Source organism: Triturus cristatus, chromosome 3_2 (assembly GCF_964204655.1).
Source record: "Triturus cristatus chromosome 3_2, aTriCri1.1, whole genome shotgun sequence".
Taxonomy (NCBI): Eukaryota; Metazoa; Chordata; class Amphibia; order Caudata; family Salamandridae; genus Triturus; species Triturus cristatus.
Window position 1 is genome coordinate 410,430,730 of NC_140584.1, and position 18,579 is coordinate 410,449,308.

At 44.6% G+C, this 18,579-nt stretch overlaps 1 protein-coding gene across 2 annotated transcripts in view; it reads right to left on the bottom strand.

Annotated features, from left to right (window-relative positions):
* Positions 1 to 18,579, bottom strand: part of LOC146857453 (protein argonaute-1) — a 278,878-nt gene that overhangs the window by 165,304 nt on the left and 94,995 nt on the right. For both annotated transcript variants that reach the window (XM_085647973.1, XM_085647974.1), the window contains exon 2: positions 3,394 to 3,577. In XM_085647973.1, the coding sequence (XP_085504099.1) occupies positions 3,394 to 3,577 (184 nt within the window). The remainder of the gene's footprint in view (positions 1 to 3,393; positions 3,578 to 18,579) is intronic.

Below are 18,579 nucleotides of genomic sequence, written 5' to 3' on the forward strand. Positions count from 1 at the left end.
TACACTCAACTCATCTCCAGAGTGTAGGGCCTCTGTACCCTCGCAACCATACACATCTCAACCCTGGTCATCCCTGGAGAATATCTGTTTGAGTTGTTCCAACATCTGCTACAGAAGACAACAACTCTCTTGGATCAGGCTTGAGAAAAAAGAACTACTGATTATTTTGGCTGGGCTCAGAACAAGGACATTCCAGGAGAATTCAGACTGTTTTCTGACACTCAAGTAAACACGGGAGGGTTCATAACCTTGTTCACCCAGCAAACGAAGACAAACGCCTGCTGGTTACAAATAACCAGGTGGGAATTACTGAAGATTAACAACAATACTGAGCTTGGCCTAAATGCTAATAAGGAAGAACTAAGAGCCATCCGCCTCATGGTTATGCAACAATGGTATGTTTTGGAGGTGATGACCGCGACGGAGGGTGGGGTGTACACCAAGATCGGTGCATCCCACTGTACCTTTATACCTGGAAATGATATGGACAATGCGACACTGACTCTTGCCATCCAACCACTGCATCATCTACAAGCTGACATGAAGGAGGATGGTCCCCCTGAAAAGGACCTGTTTTTTGGTTTGTTTTCCTGGATCCCACCGTGGGTGACCAGGCTGGGCATATCATTGCTCCCTATTCTAATTTTTGTGCTGTTGTTGCAAGTGGGGGTTTCCTGCTGTTAAAATGCAGTTCTCAACTTAGGTGGAATGCAAGTAACTAGGGAGGTTGTAACAGACGTAACAGAAACACACCAAACCTCAAACAATGCAACTGTCATGAAGTGATGGGGCAATTGATGTAGTTGAAAATTCAACTGGGAGGATGTTTACATTGATAAATACGATGTATGTACAACATGATATATGTACATATAATAATGAACTTGCATCTCTGTTTATGAATTCACCCGATAGGATCTTCTCCTCAACCCCAAGTCAGATACATGCAACCTAGGCCTGAGGCAAATGATTGACAGATCACAGGTGGGGGGGACACATAACCCTTAGACAGGCGCGCAAACAGGAAAACCCAGATCGATCCCACAGATAGGCAGCGACACCACAACGGTCTCAGGAGATTGGGCGCAATAAAACACATTTGGCTGGAGGCCCGCACGTTACCATAACACCATAAAGTCAGATGCCACTAAGGGCCTAATTACAATGACAATCGGATGAGCATCCAACCGCCATCGCATCGGGTAGGAAACCGACCGACATGCAGTCAGCGGTTCCAGCCAGCCAATTAAGAGGAGACTGCTGTGTAGGTGGTCGGAAACATCCCATGTTCCATTGCGGCTTGTGCTACGGCCCGGAAAAGGACCACAGCACAAGCTGGGGTGGAAAATGAGATGTTTTGAAACATCCATGCCCCGTGTGCCAGGCACCATATGCTGCTTGGCACACAAAGCATGAATGTTTGGGGGTCACTGGCCACATAGCGGAGGCCCAAGAGTTAGGGGGCCTGCTAGAGGCCCCAAAGTCCCTTTCCGACCGCCTTTCCATGGCGGTCGACCACCATGGAAAGGCTGTCGGAAAGGGACATCGTGATCCCTACAGTGGTGCATGCGCAGGCACCACCCCTATTGTAGCTAATATGATCCGACCGACGGGCTCCTTAAGCCTGTCAGACACATTGGTCGGTCCCTCCGACTGTAGAAGTCGGACCAATTACATCCTCAAGAGGCAGTCAGACCGCTCTGCTGGATGGCTGTCGGACCGCCACAGACAGCCTGTCGGTGGCGGTCTGACTACTGTCCTAATGAGGACCTAAGTTAGGAACACTCAGCCAATCAGAAGACCGCATGCACACTGCAAACAGTGTTCGCACGCTCCCCAGGCCGGACATCTGGACATGTACCCACTGGCCCCACATTGTTTCCACGCAGGGTTGAAACCCACCTCCGCTTCGTATCAAATGACCAGATTTATGACCCCTTGACTAGGTACAGATTTCTGTCTCCAAAGTCTTCAAATCACTGGAGGAGATAAAGGAGGGACATGAATAGTCTGGGGAAACTGGTAACCTCAATGTGGAAGCGATCCGAGAAACAACCCGACTGATCCCATAACCAGATGAAAGAGGAGGTATCCAACCCGTTGCCTCAATGTCCCTTCTAGACATAGATTGTCAGTGTAAACCAAACCGGAGCAGCAAGCGCACAAGTCCCAAAATTTGTCCGACAGAGGTACTTAAAATGTTAAAGAGGTTTCAGTTGCGTGACTTTTATACTTAACTGAAATTGCCAATCCTCCCATTTATCTGTACTCACAATGACATGCTTTTCCACCTCCTTGAAGCGTGCTTGGTATACAACCGAACCAAACTTTCTTACTAACACCCTAACCTCTCATCCCATTTTAATAAGCCAATTTTATTCTGTCCATGTCCCGTTCTTGGTAACTGGCACCTATTTAAGTCTGTGGCTCTTTTGGAAAAACAGCATGGCACAATACTTGTTAAAAGGAGGGAGAGACTTGTAAGGCAGGGCTGCTCTTCCTGGAAGCATGGACTGATCTAGCAGAATACAAACCGGGCTTTAGTTCATCATGTGGTAGGTGACTGAAACTGTGTTATGTTGACATTTGTGCACTGGATCTTCAGATTGCCCTCTGTGGTTAAGTATCTGTTGGACTTGTTAAAAAATTAATACAATTTTAAAGTTGAAAAAACAAATTGTGAACTCACTTCCTTCACTTACGAGCTTCAGAAGCAGTATGACCAGTGGTTAATTTGCGTCTTTGGTGCAGGTTGTGGGCAGTAGCGCCTATCTTTGAAAACAGTACTTAATCTTCATCATTAGACTTTGACCCACACCAAGCAAGAGAGGGGAGCAGATATTAGAGAAAGAAGGAGGAAAAGGTGGGAAAACAGTAACAACATGAAAAGAGTAGGGTGAAGAAGAACATCAAAGAGTAAAAGAAAGAAAGGGAGTGTAGTATGGTTGAAGAAATAAAGTGTTGCACACTGATGCAGCTGAAGAATAAATGCAGCAACTGAAAGAGTGCCTGCTGGAAAAGAACAGCGTGACTCCACATTTTACATAGATAATGGCACATACAAGCGCCGCCAGGCTCTTCTACTTTGCATAACTACTGTCACACTGAAATCTAGGAGCCTTTCCTTGTTCACCATGGTCACAAACAGGTGTTACAAACAGGTCTCTAAAATGATGACTTAACCAACTGGTGTATCTCATTATTTCAAAGATTAACTGTACAAATCAAATGAAGGTCCTCTTAATGTCCTGTACTGTGGCTCTAAGGAGTTGGTGCTACAGTATTCTAGATCCAATTTCGCCTGTTGAAAATGCAGTACCAGCACTTGGATTTCCAATGCCCCATATAATCCCACAACAGTCTCTCACACCCTTGCATTCCCCAGAGCCTTACCTGTTGACTCTGCGGGGGCACTTGTCAGGCTTGATGTCCACTTCATAGTGGTAAACGTCGATCTTGGGAATGTCAACTTCAAAGTAATTGGCGAGCAACTTGATGGGCTTTCCAACTGTGCCTATCCCGGGACGACGTGGTGCCTGGAATACCTGCTGCAGGGGTGGCAAGTAGGTGCCCACCGCTGAGGGAGAGAAAAGAAGGATGATTACAAAAGTGGACAAATAGAAAATAATTCAGTCAGAATGTTCTACAGGGCAAATGGAAGATTTCTCCAACATGCCCCTCTGATGAACCAGAAGGACTAGGCAAGATGTCTTCAGATACAGGAATTTTCCCGAAAAACCACAGCCCCCAAAGTAACTACATGTTACTTATCCAGTCACATTAGTGTTTCAGACACATTTGTCTATTGGGAACTATACCAAGAAGGGGTGTTCGCCACTTTCATGGTCTGCCAGAAATACAAAGCCTATATAGAGAAAACCTTAGTATCCTTATAGCAGATTCCCTATCAACCTGCTATGTTGAAGTAAAGTGTTGGTAACCCTTAGCGGTATAGCCTCGATGTCCACATCTGGGATATTCCTCTGCCACATCATCTCTCAACATCCTGCCCTTGTTCTATCTTTCATGCCCTCCATCTTCTAATACCAAAACTGCTCCAGCACAGATCCTGAGCATATCGAACGATAGATAGAAAATCTCTCACTGGTTGCCTACAACTAGACCTCCATTCTTTCCCCATCGTAGCACTAAAAGCTGGTTTTGGAGCACCTTTACGGGACAGTAAAGAAGGAGGACACAGGAGCACACTTTAAAAGGATAAAGCCGAGCAGAACCTAAATTCACCAATTCTGAGAGCATGGTGAGATATATAAACTCCCTAATGTATGACCTGCAAGCAAAGGCAAACAATTTTGCCAAAAACTTTATTATCGAAACAACTTAAACGCACACTAGACACAATGTATTGGCAAGTGGTCTATCATGTAATATGGGGGTTTCATTTGAATATCGTATCTATACCAAGGGAAAAATGGGAGTTAGCAATCCTTGAAATAAACTACAAATGTACAGAAACTCATCTACAGAGAAAAACGGACGGTATGCATTAGTAAAGTGTTCGTAGACTAGCCTGTTGCTTGCTGCTTTTGAGATCAATGACTGATACTCAGAGCGCTGTTACAGGCAGACCTCTGCAGCTATCAAAACACTAACATAAACAGACCCTGTACATAAATCAATGACCTGGCAATAAGCATCATGGCATATGAACAGCATTGCTACAATCTAACCTCTGAACGTTGGCAAAATAAGAAAATAAAAAGGTGATGGGAATAATGCTTGCAAAGGAACTAGATCTTAACCTGTGGTCAGAGGACCACTGGGGCTCCATGACGTATATTCAGGGGGTCCGCGATGGTTTTACAGAATTAAATTATATCAAAATTAATCAATGAAAATTAATAAAGTATATACAAATAAGGACACAATATTGAAAATTTTAAAAAATGTTCTATATTTGATTGTGAATTACACAAAATATTCTAATATTTGAGCATTTGTTTGGCGTTTACTTGATTTTGTATTTTTGTGTATTGTTCTGAGGTCCAAATCATACAAATTGCTTAGGCCAGGGGCCCAAATTCAAATAATGTCTCAGCGGGGTTCTCTATATCCAATAATGATTCAGAAGGGGACCCCAGAGTCAAACGGTTAAGAACTGCTGGCAAGCCCGCAGGGTAACATTCTAACCCACTATTTTTCACCCACTGTGCCTCTCAAGAAATGCCGACCTAAAGCAAATAAGTGCTGACGAAGCTCCTCTTGGGCACCACCCATCCCCAACTGCCAGGCAAAGCCCGCTGTAGAAAGGAATAGATAGGTTTTAGCCTTCTTAGGCTTTTCAGTGAGGCCTATTTTGGATCCTTTAGCACAGTAGGTGCGGCAGGTCCATTGGGGCTGAGGGGCCACACCCCTCCACCTTTTGCCCCTCACGAACAGTGTCTGTCAGGCTGAACAAAGGTCAGACACTGTTCATTTTCAGGTCAGGTCAGGCAGCCAGCTGCGCAGGCTCCTGGCTGCCTGAGATGAACTTTGGTGGGCTGAGGAAGTCACAGCTCCTGTGGGTGTGACGTCCTCAGCAAAGGTCCCTGAGGCCCTCCCCTCAGTGACAAGGGGTAGCGCCACTGATTGTCTCACACCTGGGAGCTTCAGTTTTAAGCCCTAAAGTGCCCAAGGTCGAGTGTCAATCAGTGACAAGTCATCACAGAGTGGGGTGGGGTCAGTAGTCTCACTGATCCCATTCCACTCTGTGATGAGTTGGGACTGCTGCCTTCCCTCATTGCTATGGTCAGCCAATGAGGGAAGGCAGCAGTCCCAAGCCTCCTGCAACCTCCGAGGCAGAGCTTCATCAAACATACAGAAGGTGAGAGAAGGAATGCTTCCAAATAGTCTAAACCACCACCAATGAACTCTGATTGGCATTCCAAACCTTTCCCTTTTATTCACTGTGCCAATCTAGACAGAGGCGCATCTTACACAAATAAGTACTGATCCTGATATTCATGGGAACAATCCATTAAGAACTACCAGGCAAGGTTCCATCTAATAACTAGTAACAAGCAACTCCATACCATTTCAGCCTTATTAGCCTTTGTCAGGAAGGTATAGCTTGATTCCCGTGGCACAGCATGCCAGGGACCCAGGTATGGGCATACCTGTGTTCAGTGGGCGAAAACCAGTGAGTTAGAATGCTACCCACACCTTTTGTGTGTTTAATAATAAGAAAAGTGCCATATTCCGAGCCCACGTATAGTTAAGCCCTTCTACAATCATATTCATGGTATAATCATAACTGTCCCATAATCAGATCGCTGATCACTGATGTTACCGAAACTCTAGTATAATTAGATCTGTTACATAATCTTCACCCCTATGTATATGAGCCCCTATGTATCTGAGCTATGCTATCATTCGAACCATGAAATACTTGTTATCTGGTATCTCCATCACCCTTCTTCTTCTTACTCCTGTACACTAAACTTTCCCATGAATTCAGTAATTTTCAACTCCTTTCCTCTAAGACCCAAGATATCTCTCAACCTTCGCTTTGCCTACGATCCGAGGTTCATTCTCCAATTGCTTATATATGGCAAGCATTACACCATAGGAAGACCCCAAAACCATAATTAAAGTAACCAGCATCCCTTGACAAACACCATAACCACACTGGAAACAACTGAAACCATTTAAGGAACACAATGAATACTATAAAAGCAGGCATAATTCTACAGGAAGGACCAGTGGCGGCCATTATATTCAAAACAGGAGCAGGCACACACGCACCACACTCTCTTTCACACACATACAACCAGCACATACGCACACACCCACTCATTCAAAGCATGTATGGACAAACATTCACACATACACAGACGCATGCATGTATGCACCCAACATTACAAAAACAAAACGTACTGGCCGGCAACTCGGGTGGCAGAAGGGAAGCCTTGGTGGTTCCTGCAAGATTGGGACTGCTGCCTCTTCTCATTCATTGGCTGACCTTCCTTCAGCCAATGAGAGAAGGCAGCAGTCCCTTACGGGTCATAGAGTAAGATGGGGTCATTGAGAGTTGTTGCTCCATATTCCACTCTGTGATGAGCATCTCTGATGAACACTCAGCTCTGGGGACTTCAGAGCTTAAAATGGAAACACCCAGGTGTGAGTCTATCAGTGACTCTCCCCCTCGTCATAAGGGGGAAGTCACAGAACACCCTTTCGGGCTGAGGAGGTCAAGCCTACCTGGCTGTGAAATCTTCAGCTCACCAAATTTCAGCTCAGGCGAGCCTTTGCATTTATCGTACATACAGCGCCAAGATGCCTGACTCAAACATAAAGAGTGTCAGTCAGGCTGACCTTTGCCCAGGCTAACAGACATTGTTCATGCCAAAATGTGTAATTCTGATGGTGCCGGTAACTACCCTTACTGGGCCTATGGAATTATCGGACCAATTGTAATGTGTAGGTGCTATAAAGAAACAACTGGTTGCATTCGTGGTTTACTAACATATTAAATAGATTAAAAGCAATGTAATATTGTGAGCCCTGCTCTAATTGTACCTGTAGCTTAAAACCGGTGAATTGACTCGAAATTCCTCTAATGGCAAAAAGTTCGTACAAAGATCCTTATGTACCATAGGCGATACACACACTGCTATTTTCGTGCTCTTGATCCCATTTTATAACTGTTTATATTGCGGGCGCATCTCGCTGCTGTATCTTTGCTCATCTGTTCCACTTCTTTAACTCTGCCGTACCAATTTGTTCTATGTAATCAACTGTATACTCATGCGCATATTGTATTGCATGGATTTTACCTGTGTCACATGTATTTCTGAATGTATGCCTCTTTTATTTCTAACTAAGAAAAACTACTTGAGCACAAAAAATAAAAAAAGTTCCTTAGTGTACTTTAAACCTTATCTTTTTGAGGATGTTTTACATAGAACTGAATTGCAGCCACACACAACTTAAAGGGATAGTTGGCAAATCGAATTTGTTAAAATCCTAAAGTGATATTTTACATACGTGGCATGCATACTACCGTTGTGGAAGCATACTTTATAAATGGCATAGATACGGTTAAACATAAAAATCAGCTTTGTATGCATTAGTGACAAATGAAGTATTTGTCGTCATGATAAAAAAAAAAGAAACAGCACATCAGTGTAGCTTATTGAGCTGTGCAATCATGGCATTATAAAAGCGTCAAAAGGAACCCGATGATTTAATATTCCTGCTGCAGAAGGGTACGATTTTTTATTTCAATGGACCTACATCTTTTATCCTTCTGAACTTTCGGTAAAGGTAAAACCTGTTGCATTTACAGCACACAGTAACGGCACTACTGCGATCAAGCACTATATTTATAAAGCAAGTTAGTTATTAGAGACGCGCCTTTGAACTGAACAGAACATCTCGGATAGAGACAACAATTAGGAACACTCGCAGGACAATGAAATGACCCAAAGTTAAAGCAAACGTGAACACCCTAACAAAAATTCATAATATTTTTAATATCGGTTTGCCACAATACCTCAATAGCTCTAGCAGCAACATTCCTATTACAGGGACTTGGACTTTTCAAGTCACTAAAGGAACCTTTCCCAACAGCCCCTAGAGCCTTCTCACCGAAAAGACCTGGGCTCATTCCATAGTACCCAAATGGAAGCCGGAAAGCCACATACATCTCAGTTGACTGCAGCTATTCACAGGGAAAAACCGCGAATTATTAAGGGTCACTCTTAATGAGGATGAACATTTTTGTGGTCTGTTGGCACCTGCAAATCACATTGCTGCTGTCTTAGTTGACGATTAGTGCACTGAATTCTGGTTTATTAGTGAAAGGTGATCTCAAAACATACTCCACAGGGGAAAACAAATCCCCAACCTCCGTGTTTATAATTTTAATAGGGAATTTTTCTTCTGAGTGCTAAACAAAATTTTTGGTATGTGGGAGCCAAACCTCAATATTTTACTGCATCTCCAATGTTTTTAGCACCCCAAAACTTACCTCCGGCAGCGACACCCTTTATCTTGTGTTAAGTGTCAAGATCCTCTTAAGCATTAGGCCCATAAGTTAGCAGAGCAATAGGTAACTGGGACCACCCAACAACTGAATTAAAGATCATGGCAAGTTAAAAGCTTTTATTACAAAGATCTCAAAATAAGTATTACAGAGAAATACAAAATAATATGCCATGAAGGGTCAGATACACAATTAGAATTGTTCTAAGTCTCAATAAGTAACAGAAATTATAAGAGGAACACCGATCCTGGTAGAAAAGGGAAATCATCTGGCTCACTCCAAAAATCGAGTTTTTTTTATACACATTCTATGAATAGGTAATAAGCAAAAACTGCAAATTCAGCATGGCATGACTAGCAATATCACATACTGAGCAAATCAGAAATTAGATCATCATAACAAATATATAACACTAACCCACTTCTAAGGAAAAGAGAAACTTCAGTCATCTTCCACAGCAACACCTCTATCCGGAGATGTACTACACAATATGAAACATTTTCAAACAAAGATTCACACACCAGTGTATGCTAGAAGCCTACATCGGAACTTCCAGCTGAAGTGTCCTTCACTTCGATACATTCAGTACACGAAGAAAGTTTTTATTCACATACATGCTCTTTAAGGAAAAGAATTAATTGCTTCACAATGTCCTGTGCTCTGTGAAGACTGTAGGGAGAGAAGACACACTGATGGACATTGACTGGGAGGGATAATAAGCAGGAGCAAGATGTACAGAATATCAAAACAGCATCCATATTAATAGGATAGTTTCTCTGCAAAAATATAGCACAAGTAACTACATTATCACACGTCTCAACACCTAATAAAAATAGTTTCAAGTACAACCTTAATAATTCATTATTTACGAATATCTTCATCATAAAAATCATTAGTATTCAAAAATAATTTGGCACCCAAAATTGCACATTTAGAAAATACTTCCACGGGGGTCTTAAATAATGCAACAAATCAAGCAACATTTCATTCTCAATCTTTAAAACCTGCTCTCCTAAAATAAAGACACTATCACCTTCAACAGTTCATATCTTCCCACCCCATTACTTTCTCCTTCGGATTGCGATTGTTCATTTTGTCCTCTCATATCACAAATTTAAATGTCACATTAATGGCACAAAAGGAATTTGTGATTCATCATCTATGCCATTCATTGTATATTCTGACTTTTTTAACAGGCTAGGATAAAGCAAACATTCTATATGCCAGCTGTGATTCTAGGAAACACATGTTCTAATCCCAGCTTTTCCGCTTGACCAGCACTGATCAATATTAGTGAAATAATTTAGGGTTGGAAATGGGACTGCCCGACAAGGAGTCTGCGGTCCTGCTTCCCATATTAGGATGCAACCGCGTTCACGGCGGTTGGAAAGTATCTTTTCTATTGCGGCATAGGCTGCGGGCTGCAGCACAAGCCACAATAGGTAATATACACTTTTAAAACATCCATGCACAGTGTGGCAGGCACCATGTGGTGCCTGCCACACGATGCCTGGATGTTTGGGGGGCACCACAGTTGCCCCTCAGGCCTCATAGCAGAGGTGACGGGGGCCCTGTTAGACGGTCGAACCGCCATAGAAAGGCTGTGGGAAACATGCATCGTAATCCCCGTGGCGGTGACTGAGCAGGCACGCCTCCATTTTGGGGACTACGATCCGCCCTCCGCCCCAACATGCTCCTTGAGCCTGTCAGAGGAGGAGCGGATTCCCCCCGCAGGCATCAGTCAGATTGCTCGTATCATAATAGGGCAGAAGGACCTATACCTCAGATGTCAGGTGGAACGCCACCGACGAGCAGCCGGATGGCCTACCGCCGGACATCATAAGAGGGCCCTCAGTCTCCCCGTGACTCAAGTAAATTACTTGATAATACTTCAGGTTAGCCTGCTTAAGTAGCCTGCATTTAATATATGCAACATAATAATGGTGCTTGCGTCTGCTGTTCCGCAGACTTTATTGGAGATGATATATGGTGCCTTGCTAATGTATACTGTTTTCTTACATGCTTGATGCTCTTTGGGCTTGCCCATATGGTACCTTGAAAACCAATAAAATTTGTTTAAAATAATGGTGCTCGCACATATTCATTCTTACTGACGTAATGCTCTTTTGAGGCCCTAAGGGGTGATAGTGAGTTCTATTCATTTAACTAAATAGAGATTTCAGAGCTAATGTAGGTTTCTTGAGTGTGCTTAGAGGTGAAAGGGAAGAAGTACGAGGAGGAAGATCAGTTGTGCCAGAGTACACAAATTAGATTCAATCAAACACAACTATCTAACTCTTAGCAAAAATGAAGGAAGCTTGGGAATTGTTACATCCTAAAAAGCATAAATGCAGATAGATTAATTAAATGTAAGTTTACCCCCTTCCCCAATATCAAAGGTAGACAATATCTTCTGTAGGTTGCCTTTTTGCTCAGCTCATGTGCAACAGAACCTTGCCAAATAACTCCTGGTAGGAGAATCAAACTCCAACGCTCCCAAGCAACATTATCCAAGGGGAGGGTAGTTTGTCAGTTGCTGCCCTTGTGGATTCGACCCGAGTCAATAACGACCCAGGAGGGCCTTCCTGAATATTGCTAAGGAAAACCATTCACTTGAAATTTGGGGTGCAACTCAATAAATTATTTGTGAAAGGATTTGTTTCATCATGGCCCTATACTGATGGATGTGTGTAAAGCATACAAGTTGAAATGTTTTAACTGCAGCCTTTTTTGTCTAGAAAATCTTTCTAATGAAATATATTATTGAGACAGATATATCTCTTGCATGGTAAAAGAGCATGTACCCCTGCCATGAGTCCCCCGACTGCATGTAAAACTGGTATCTTTAATTTAATTTTGGACCTGGTGACTTGCTAACACAGCATGTGTGCAGAGGTCTAGGCCTGTTTCTGAATATGCCAGGTCCAGGACCTGTCCTTTAACCTGGATAGGCACACCAACCATGCCCTCATATTGAGCACTGGACTACAGTCCCTGCCCTGGGTACATCACGTAAAGCGGTGGTGGCATCATACCACATTTTGTGAATTTGTAGTGCGACCAGACCGTTTCTCTGTGTTAGTTAGAGTACTGTCTACTGACCACTCTTGTGCATGTAAAGTTCCGCTGTTGTGTGAAACAAAGAATCTTGCTGACAATCCATGGGTATGTCGAGAGAATGTGTGCATGCGAGCACGCAGTGCCTGTGCTTTGCATGTATGGTACTAGGAATCTGTGTTGTAGGAGTCAGAGGACAGGGTCCACTGGGATTCATTTGGGATGCCTTTGGGTAGGCATGGTACAAGATGGAGGATGAGGATAGCGTCCTTAGGCAGTGGTGGTGTTGCCTGCATTTCAGTGGTTGGAGGGTAGAGACGCAGACGCTGAAGAGAGGAGGACGGAGACAGGGCAGCCTTCACAAATCTCACTGAGATTTATTTTAGTAAGGACCTGCTGATTAGTTCTTCAAGAGAACTGCCATTTGGTTGATGGTAGGGGATAGGTGGGTGACTCCTATCTCTGTTGTGCAAAGTGGGGAAGTTTCTAGGCAGGGCTGTTTGTCTGTCCCCTTTTACTATTTCAGGAAGGCTGATGACATCCAGGTGCAGAGAACTCAAGTTTTATTGTGCTCATGTATTGGGTGCTCCTTCATGGAGCCAGTCCCGTTGCTACCTGCCATGAGAATCATTACTTAGCACAAAGTGATGTGTCTGGAGAAAAGCCTGGAAATGGCACTTGAAAGAGAACCAACCCAAACCAGTTCAGAAACATCAAGAAGTAATCTATCACCTATGTCATTAACAAGCAAAAGAGAAGCATCATAACTCAAGGTATGATTTTATCTTTAAACAAGTATGTTGAGACAATCCTTTCAAACCTCCCTAATAAGACAAATTCACTCTGTTTACCTGTTAAATGCAATCCAAACTTTACACTTAATATCTAATGTAATGATAACCTTGGCTACACATGCTTACTACTTGTAATTTTTTATTATAAACTTGATTGAATATATTACTATGTGTTATTTTCACCTCACTTCTTCCCCTCCCTCTTTCTTTCCCTTGCTAATTTCCTCCTGGTCATACCTCTTTTTAAAGCCTGCATTAATGATTCTGTTATAAACCCTGAGAAGCCTGTGGCTGCCGCCCACGCTATACTCAAACATATTTCAAATAATGACTTATTACTCATATTTATTTCTTTTAGCAACACCTGTATTGATATCCTTGGTTATTATATGTTGTTCTCTTATTATATAGAAAGCATTTATAAACTATGTTCAATAAGGCTTTCAAAATGAAAAAAAAAGACAGTGGACTCGCATCACCTGTCTGAAAAATGTTTAAAACTGGGATCCAAACCACCTCACTTTGTTCCAGTCCCGAGTTCTTCTTGACTGAGGAAGGGAGTAATCCCCAGAGTACTTGAAGAGCTGATGTGTAACCAGCACTGGTATCTGCCTGACAGCCAGTCTCCCAAAGGTAACGAGACATCACCCGAAGTCTGCGCTTTCAGCTAGAAGAGCAGAGGATATCCTTAAGAAGCCTGCTGAAAGAGGGAAACTGTCCACGGTGGGAAGCCCAATGTAAAACAACCAGAAGAAGCTGACAAATAACGAGAGTGCGAGCCAGAAAAGGCCCATGCTGGCCCCGGTCTCTCAGCGCAGTTCTCAAGTAAAATCTATCATGACTGCACCAGAATAAAGAATCCTGCTTCGTCTGGCAGCCCACCATAGAAAATACTGACCGTGCTACTGTCGACAAAATCAATGAAAACTCGATCACTGCTGAACTGGGAAGTGACGTTTGGCCTCGAGGCCGCAACTGCCCCTCAGAGACAACATACCAGAGAAACTCGACTGGGATGCAGCAGCTACTATGTACGATCACCGGTCTGCAGCCAACCACCATGGCTGTTGTTGCCAAGGATTGATGCGATCTTGCTGGCCTGCCCAGTGAGTCTGCTTTGCGTTCCCTGACTCGGACCAGGCTCCCGCTGTGCCCCCTGCAAAGAACGGACCAGAACCACAAGGACGGGAGTCCGTCCCGCATCCACCCAACAGTCTGAACTGCAACGCAACCAAGGGTGGGTAAGCGCAGATACTGACACACAGGCCAGACCACTGGGCCATTTAAAACGTTTAAATCAAGGGTTGCAAAAGACATTGAACAGAGTTGCTCCACTAACCAGTGAGACTGCTTTGAATTATATGCATCTCTGCTTAATCTTTGCCTACTCTGTACAGTGTAGGGAACAGAAGAAACAGAACAAGAAGTGTAGCGCTTCACTGTTAGATGCAACTGATTACAGCCCTGTATTACACTCTCGTCGTGTTGTGTAAGGTTTTCCTTTATGTTTTAAGTTCTTTCTTTTTCCATAAAAGATAAACACTGGGCTGAACATTACATTATCATTTATGTTGATTTGCAGTTCAGTTCTGAGCTTTTGCCCCCCAACACCACCTACCTGAAAAGCCTGTGACTGCTTGCCCTCACTATCCTGAGAGTCAAGTATGAAAGAACTGTACTTGGCCCATTTGCAGAGACACAGTAGGATGGACCCCAGGACACCAGTGGAAAACCACCTCAACCGCCACTGTTGGGGCCCGATGGGGTCTGACATATAGTCCGTGAGTACACTTTTGAGGGTCACAACAAAGGTTACAAGATTTTACTAACGATTAAATAGTTTATTACTGATGCCCGTAAGAACCCCGTTGGGGATCATGAGGCAAGCAGTTAATATGTTCCTGCAAACTGAACACAAAGTGCATCGCTTCATGATATGGACCTCAGTGGTATAGAGCCAAGCAATCCAAGGCTTCTCAGGAATGTAGTAGTAGACAATGAAAACTGCAACAACTACAATATTTACTGTCCAGCCCAGTGCTTATTTTTATTAAACAGAGAAGTACATTAATACACTCCAAAATACAATACTACACACAGAAATAACAAAGGTACATGGTTATACACATGTGCAATGTGGATTTCTACACAGAAACTAATAAGGTTTACCATAAGGTCTCTGGCGAAAGCGTACCATCGGAACATCCTCGCGGAGAAGAAGGCTTATTTTGCTAGAAAAATTGAAGCCGCTTCCAACTCCTGTAAGGAGCTTTTCGCCATTGTGCGGGAGTTTACAGCCTCTCGCGCAGCGCCTGCCCAGACCCCCCCTCCTGCGCCTTGGGTCAGGGCGATTGCGGACTTTTTCACCTCTAAGATCCAGCGGATCCAGGACTCCTTCCTTGTGTTGGATCCTGAGGTACCAGGTCGGGCGGAGAATGCCGCTGTTACCCGACCGAACGCCGGTGTGGCCTTGGCAGCTTTCCCTCCTCTCTCGCTGACAGCTTCATTTGACCTGATGGTGGGACTAAAGTCAGGTTCCCCTCGGGATGCCTGCCCCGCAAAATTTCTGGCTAAAATGGCAGCTGTCATTAATCCACTCGTGAACCCCCTGTTGAACTGTTCTCTTGCACAGGGTGTGGTTCCCCAGTCCTGGAAGCAGGCAATGATTATTCCCCTGCTTAAAAAGCCTGGTCTGGATGTGGAGGTGTTAGCGAATTATAGACCTATCTCGCTCCTGCCGGCTTTGGCGAAGGTCATTGAAAAGCACGTGCAGAAGGTGCTTACCGATTACTTGGAGGCCCACGACCTACTGCACCCTACACAGTCGGGTTTCCGCGCCAATCTTAGCACCGAAACTGCCCTCCTGGAAGTCTCGGAGGCGATAAAGGAGGTGCTGGATTCGGGTGGGAGAGCGATGCTGGTGATGTTAGACCTGTCGGCGGCCTTTGACACCGTCCCTCATGAGGGTCTGCTTGCTAGACTCTCAGAGATTGGTCTTCGAGGGACGGTGCTCCAGTGGTTTCGATCTTTCCTGGCAGGCCGTCGACAATCGGTCTGGGCTTCTGCTTGCTCCGCCGAGATGTCGCCATTGGGTGTCGGAGTTCCTCAGGGCTCTGTCCTGAGCCCAACTCTATTTAATATCTTCATGACCCCTATGGCGGCCCTGGCGGAGTCTCTCGGGGCCCAGATCGTTTCTTACGCCGATGACACCCAGCTCCTCTTCACCTGTGAGAGGGGTGCGGACTTCGATGGAGGTAGGATCCAGGGTTGCCTTGAGGCTGTGTTTCAGTGGTTCCATCATAACAGCCTCAAGTGCAACTCGGATAAATCCGAGGTCCTCTTTTTTGGGTGCAGCTCGGACCCGGACTGGAAAGTGTGGTGGCCGGAGAACATGTTTCCACCAGCAAGTTCGTCCCAGGTAGCTAAAAACCTTGGGATTAAGATCGACAATGGCCTCACACTACGATCGCAGGTAATCGGTCTCACAGGCACCTGCTTTGGCTTACTCCGGATGCTTCGCAAGTTCCTTCCCTTGTTATCGGAGGAACACAGGAAGATCACGGTGCAGGCGATGATAGGCTCGAGAATAGACTATTCCAACGTCCTCTATCTCGGCCTGCCAGAATACCTGCTTCAACGATTACAGGTTGTTCAGAATTCGGCAGCACGTGCTATTTTTGGACTATCTCGCCGTGCCAGAGCCTCGGGCCTTTTGGAGGCTCTGCACTGGCTTCCTGTCCGGAAGCGGATAGTTTTTAAAACTCTCACCCTGGCACATAAAGCCTTGCACACATCTGGAGCAAAATATCTTCAGAAAAGGCTGTCCTTTTACCGTCCTGCCAGATCGCTTAGGTCTGAAGCCTTGTTTCTTGCTGCAGTGCCCCGCGTGAAGAGAGCTCGCATCGGTGGCCGCTCCTTTAAATTATTAGCGCCTCAGCTGTGGAACAAATTGCCTGTGTCCCTGCGCAGCACCCCTAACCTGTTGGCCTTTAGGAAGGGGCTTAAAACTTGGCTTTTCACTTCTTAGTTTCAGGTCCTATCCGGTTTCCTCTTTTTTTGTTTTTGTTCATTTTTCCTGTTGTGTTTTGAGATTAGTGTGCAATTCAAAGCGTCGGGACACTCTTTCGAGTAGCCGCACGCTATACAAAAAACCTGTATAACATAACATAACATAACATAAGTGCAGGTGCAGGCTGGTACTGCGAGTTTGACAAATATCCGCACTGAGTTTTTAAAGTTATGGCGTTCTTCCAACCCACTTTAGTCCTATGCGTGAGGCACTCATGAGTATGTAGCGGTCCTGCCTGAAAGATTTCCTTTACACCTGAAAATAAACTGCTGGATCCACTCCTGCCCCCCTACGATCCCTCATGGCAGTGCTCTGAGAAAGATACTCTGCAGGTCCTCCACCAAATGGTCACTGCTTGGTTCCTAAATACCAGTAGTACACTCAAGTGTCTAGGGAGGCTGAGCCACAACCTCCATTTTTTGCTAGGTTGCAAAAGTACCATCTAAAATGGATCTCACTCTCCTGGCCACCAGGCATACACTCATATTTCACACAGAGCCCTTCTAACAGTTCCACATACACAAAGTACATGTGCACATTCACTCTGGATGTCAATGCAGGCTCTGAGCACGACATTCAGCAAACCTTTACTCAAGTGGGGGCGGTAGGCACCACACCCTCCCGAAACAGGAAAAGGCCCAGACTATCAATTCAGAAATGTATAGACTATTCATTTAAAAACACATAAATGCTTATAGCCCAGGACACATACAATAGTCTTGTATCTGCTTGATGTGCTAGGATGTTAGCAAAGCATTGTGGGTAAGAAAATGTGCGCAGATCAAGGGAAGCCACACCTCTTTCATTTCCTGGGGCCTCTTGTCCAAGGTTGGAGGAGTTCCCTGAGTGGGGCTGCCCCTCGGTCCAAACACTGAGGAAATCGAACTGGAAACATTAGAGGCAATTGGAGGTGATTAGCACGGTTTGAGATGGGACAGGCATTCCCCCAATCTGCCACCCACAGGATGTCAAAAAGACTGTGGAGAAGTTGTTTCTGGAAAAGGAGTTACTGAGGGCCTATAGAGACATTGGATAGCAATCAGAAGAGGTACCTAGGCCTGCAAAATGGAAGGCGGGCCTACACCACTGTAGTTGTGTGTAACTTTCAATTTACGAGGCTAGAGGTTGCCCATGTAAGCATCAGACGGTGTTGGGAGCATGAATGGCATATCTGCAAGTTATGTAATGCTGTTCATGGAGTTTACACTATAGGTTAGGATGGACGTGATGCTGGAATTCGAAACCTGTGGGTCTTGGGAATATGATAGTTACTTTTGGTGATGTATACTGTAATGGCCAAAACAATGCACTATTGTTGAATGCAGTCTTGTGGGCTTGAAAAAACAATAAAACAGGTTATAGAAGAAGCATTTCCAATGCAGTAGGTCTCGCATTACTGATATTTTGAGGTATTGGCGTTGCAAATAATAATGCAACGCCAATAGCTCATACTTTCAGTAATGCGAAACCTAGTGCATTGCAAATGAATGCCTAGTGAACCAGGAACCATCATTGTATGTCTCAGTGCAGCACCGCAAGCTGCTCCTAGAGGTCCCTAGTGAGCAAGGAACCAGCACTGCATGTCTAGGTGCAGTACCGCAAACTGCTCCTAGAGGGCCCTAGTGAGCAAGGCACCAGCACTACATGTCTAGGTGCATTAACGCATGCTGCTC